At 60.6% G+C, this 4,132-nt stretch overlaps 1 protein-coding gene across 1 annotated transcript in view; it reads left to right on the top strand.

Moving 5' to 3' along the window:
* The first annotated feature begins 7 nt into the window (after positions 1-7).
* Positions 8-4,132, top strand: part of mtf1 (metal-regulatory transcription factor 1) — a 6,170-nt gene continuing 2,045 nt past the window's right edge. Inside the window, exons 1-7 of the mRNA XM_019865330.1 lie at positions 8-169; positions 1,056-1,564; positions 1,785-2,023; positions 2,767-2,898; positions 3,117-3,190; positions 3,342-3,475; positions 3,582-3,659. Coding sequence (XP_019720889.1) covers positions 1,136-1,564; positions 1,785-2,023; positions 2,767-2,898; positions 3,117-3,190; positions 3,342-3,475; positions 3,582-3,659 — 1,086 coding nt within the window. The 5' untranslated portion in view covers positions 8-169; positions 1,056-1,135. The remainder of the gene's footprint in view (positions 170-1,055; positions 1,565-1,784; positions 2,024-2,766; positions 2,899-3,116; positions 3,191-3,341; positions 3,476-3,581; positions 3,660-4,132) is intronic.

Raw genomic sequence — 4,132 nt, 5'->3', positions numbered from 1 at the left:
AACCCCCCCCCCCTCCACCGAAAGTCGGGTTCCCTTCAATTCGGTGCCTATCAGGGCGCCTTCGGAGTCGAGAGTCGGGGGGAAAGCGAGCGTGTCGCGTTGCCGCACGGAAGTCATTGAGCGTGGCAAAGACCGGAGCGCTTTGAGGTCAGCTGTCGACATTTAAACGGTAAGTGGTGCGTTTGTGTGCTGGGATGGCTACTGAGCTAAGCTAGCCAGCCCTGTCCCCGAACTCGTCGGCGTCAAACGGAAAGATGAAGGCGCATTTATTCGACCCGCGGATTACCGCAATAGCGAAAGAGAAAGAAAACGGATTGTTTGTTATTTGTGGCAGCTCGCTAGGTAGCGTTGCACCCCGAGGCGGGCGGTGAGACGAATCCATCTCTAGAGAGGAAGACTCGGACAAAAATGAAGCAGCGGTGTGAATATGTCGGGGATTACTGCGAGCTAAACAGCCCTCCGTGTCGTGTCGCCCCCCCCCCAAACAACAACAACAACGTCGATCAAACTGACAGCCAGGGCGGTTGTGAGTTAGTTTCCAATCTGAGTCATTTCCTGTGCTTTTGTCAAGGACGCGAAACGTCGTCTCGCTGAGTTTCTTGACCGTGACGATTCGAGGAACGTCATTGAAAGGAAAGTTCTCGATCCCTTTTGAACTCGCTCGGACAGGTGACGTAGAAGGCAGCGGTGCCTCGAGAAACGTCATCTTTTTGCCACTGAAATGAATCGATAGGTCTGTCGTTCATCGTCTTGCAGCTCGCCCCAAGCAAAGACCGTGTTTGTTTTGAACAAGGAAAGATTGCGCTCGCTATTCGCGTTGCACTTTGCAGCTCGTACAATTGGTCGAGTCGCTCTCGTCCAAGGGTCAGCAACATTTTTGAAAGCGAAAGCGACTTCTTGAGTCGATCGATCAATATGGGCTCGATGCGCACCTGCCGTTAGAAATCAAAATTGCGGTCGACCTGGTCCCATCGCGCGTTGGTTTGTTCACGAAGCCGAAGTTAAAAGCGCGAGTCGACCGGATGCTGATCGCCGTCTGTCCTGTGTTTTGCCAGCTTGAAGCGCTGCCGGAGCGAAGCGCGCGAGTCCCGCCCCCCCCCTCCTGGCCCAAAGGAAGGCGCGGCACCGAGGGACCATGTCGGAAAACGGCCCTCGCGCGCGGGCGCCGCTGTACTTGGAGCCGGAGCCCTCGGGAGGGGACCTCGAGGACGACGAGGACAAGGCGGGCTCGGACGGGGGCCGCGTGTACGACCGCACCACCGTGCTCATCGAGCGGGACCCCATCCGGCTGGACGAGGAAGGCGAGGAGGAGGGCCACTGCGGGGGCGACGACGACGGCGTGGCCTTCCTGACCGAAGGCGACGAGGAGGAGGAGGAGGAGGAGGAGGGCTCGCTGGCCTTCATGGCCGACCCCGACGCCATGACGCAGGGCTACGTGCACCACACCATCTCGCCGGACCAGATCCAGTTCACCATCAATCCGGGCTCCACCCCCATGCCGCGCAACATCGAGGGCGCCACCCTCACGCTGCACTCGGAGTGTCCGGAGACCAGGCAGACCGAGGCGAGACTCCCTTCGCCGATCCGTAACCCGGGTGATCGCGCGTCCGTCCGTCCTCCAACGCGAGATTCGGGCCCAACGAGTCGGCCGAGGGGCTCGGCGTGGGCGACCCGATCGTTAGCTTTCGGTCAGCGTGTCGAGGGAAGTGCGGTTTGCGCGTTGACAACTCAACTCTTTCGTGAAACGGGAAAAGCTGACGCCCCTCCCGTCCCTCCGTCCTCAGGTGAAACGTTACCAGTGCACGTTCGAAGGCTGCACCAGGACGTACAGCACGGCGGGGAACCTGCGCACGCACCAGAAGACCCACCGCGGCGAGTACACCTTCGTGTGCAACCAGCAAGGCTGCGGCAAGGCCTTCCTCACCTCGTACAGCCTCAAGATCCACGTCCGCGTGCACACCAAGGAGAAGCCCTTCGAGTGCGACGTGCAGGGCTGCGAGAAGGCCTTCAACACGCTCTACAGGTAAGCCGACGCCTTTCCGCCGTCCGCGTCGGACGATTCGACGACGCTTGGCTTTCTGTCGTCGGCGGCGGCTTGTTTTTTTCTTTCTCGCGGTCACTCCGGCTGTCGCGGCAAACCGCCTTTTCGTATCTCCGAGCGAAGCCAAATGGATTGAAACATTGGCGGTCAAAACTCGGGACTCTCTTGTGAAAACCAGAGACGACATTTTTTGTCCGATGAACTCCCCTCGGAAGCCGTGAGCCGGCTGCTAGCATCGTCGCTGAAGTTCCTTCTTTCCCGGTTGCGCTTCAGTTTTCCCTCCCGAGGCGCTCGGCCCGACGGCGGCCGTTCGTTCTCCGAGCGTTCGTGGCCCCCAACCGCTTCGGCGAGACGCGCTAGCCCCGTCGGTCTTCGTTAGCTTAGCCTCGCGCGCGGCGTCTCCGTTTCGTCCTCGTCACCCCTCGGGTGTGGAAGTTTGCCGCGCCGGCTCGATTCTCGGCAGGGACGGACTTGACAAAGTCGGGCGTCCTTTGTGTTTTTCATTCTGGTTTCTTTTCGTTTTTTGGAGGACGGGGGGAGGGGGGGGGTCCTTGCCTCACGTTAGTTTCCGCAGGCCCCACGTTGATGTGGCCGATGTTGGGGATTCTCGCCGTCCAAGGCCTTTGAGCAATAACCAAACGGGGCCGCGCGAACTCATGAGGCAGGGCGGCGTCCGTCTCCGTTTTTGCGCCCGTGTGTTTCCCGCCCGTTGTTGTTGTTCGCAGGCTCAAAGCGCACCAGAGACTCCACACGGGCAAAACCTTCAACTGCGAATCGGAAGGCTGCGCCAAGTACTTCACCACCCTCAGCGACTTGAGGAAGCACATTCGCACGCACACCGGAGAGAAGCCTTTCCGGTGAGCGCGCCGACCGCAAAGCGCCCGCTTGCGCCGCGCCGTCCGAGCAAAACGTGAATCGGCGGCTTCCCCCTCAGATCGGAGGCCGAACTCATTCGGATTCGCATTCTCTCCTCACGCTTCGTCTCTCGTGAGGGCAAAATCCGGCCGACGGGAGGCGTTTCGGCCGCTTTGACGTGATTTGATTTGTTTTTTTTTTTTTGTTCCCACCGCGCAAGGTGCGACCACGACGGCTGCGGCAAAGCTTTTGCGGCAAGTCATCACCTCAAAACCCACGTCCGGACCCACACAGGTACTGACGCGTCGGCCGAGCCCGACCGACCTTACCGGAGCCGACGCGCATCTTGTAGCTGCGCTTCCGACACGCCTCGCGGCGCCCGTGACCCCCGCGTCCGTGCGGGAAAATGGCCGCGATCCGAGTCTCTCCGCAAATCCTTTTCCAGGCGAGAAGCCCTTCAACTGTCCGAGCGACGGCTGCGAGAAGACGTTCAGCAGCCAGTACAGCTTGAAGAGTCACATCCGCGGTCACGATAAGGGGGCGCCCTTCGGCGTCGCCCTCGCTCGCCCGCTGTCCGAGGTGAGCGAGGGCGACGCCGCCTCTTGGAGGATCCGCTCGCTCGGTATGGCCGCGTCTCGCCGCCGCCGCCGCCGCCGCTCATCTTTTTGCTTTTCTCCGGCCGTAGGATGCCAACCATTCGTTGTGCCTCAGCGACTTGAGTCTGATCTCGACCGACTCGGACCTGCCGGAGCAACTGCGCAACGTAAGTCCCTCTTGGCCGCCGGGATTTCCGATGGCGATCCTCCAAGGCTCTCGCGTCGCCACCGTCCGAACCCGAAGAGGGCTTTTGACGGCCGCTTCCCGAAAAGCGGACAAAGGGCCGGCCGGCGTTGAAAATGCCGCCGTGCTTTTTGTCGGTGATTCTGGCGCCCCGCTCGATGCCGACAAATCCTCGTGACTGAGACGCAAAGGAAGGAAATGTGGGCGTGGCACGTTTGTGAACCTCCTTCGAGTCCCGCTCGCGATCGCTGTCGTTTCCGGGTGGAGGGGAGAGAGGCAGCTTTGAACGGCGGATGTTCTTTCCATTTCGAATCGGTCGCAGGCGCAGAATTTGGACGTGAACCAGCTGACCCCCGTGAGAATCTTTGAGCTCATGTTCCAGAGTCCTGACGACAGCGTGAGCCAAGACGAGGCCCCCCCAGGCGGTGAGAACCTTTGCGCCCCTTTTCCCCCCCC

Source organism: Hippocampus comes, unplaced genomic scaffold (assembly GCF_001891065.2).
Source record: "Hippocampus comes isolate QL1 unplaced genomic scaffold, H_comes_QL1_v1.1 scaffold444, whole genome shotgun sequence".
Taxonomy (NCBI): Eukaryota; Metazoa; Chordata; class Actinopteri; order Syngnathiformes; family Syngnathidae; genus Hippocampus; species Hippocampus comes.
The sequence above is the reverse complement of the archived record's forward strand: the minus strand, read 5'-3'. Positions and strand labels throughout refer to the sequence as shown.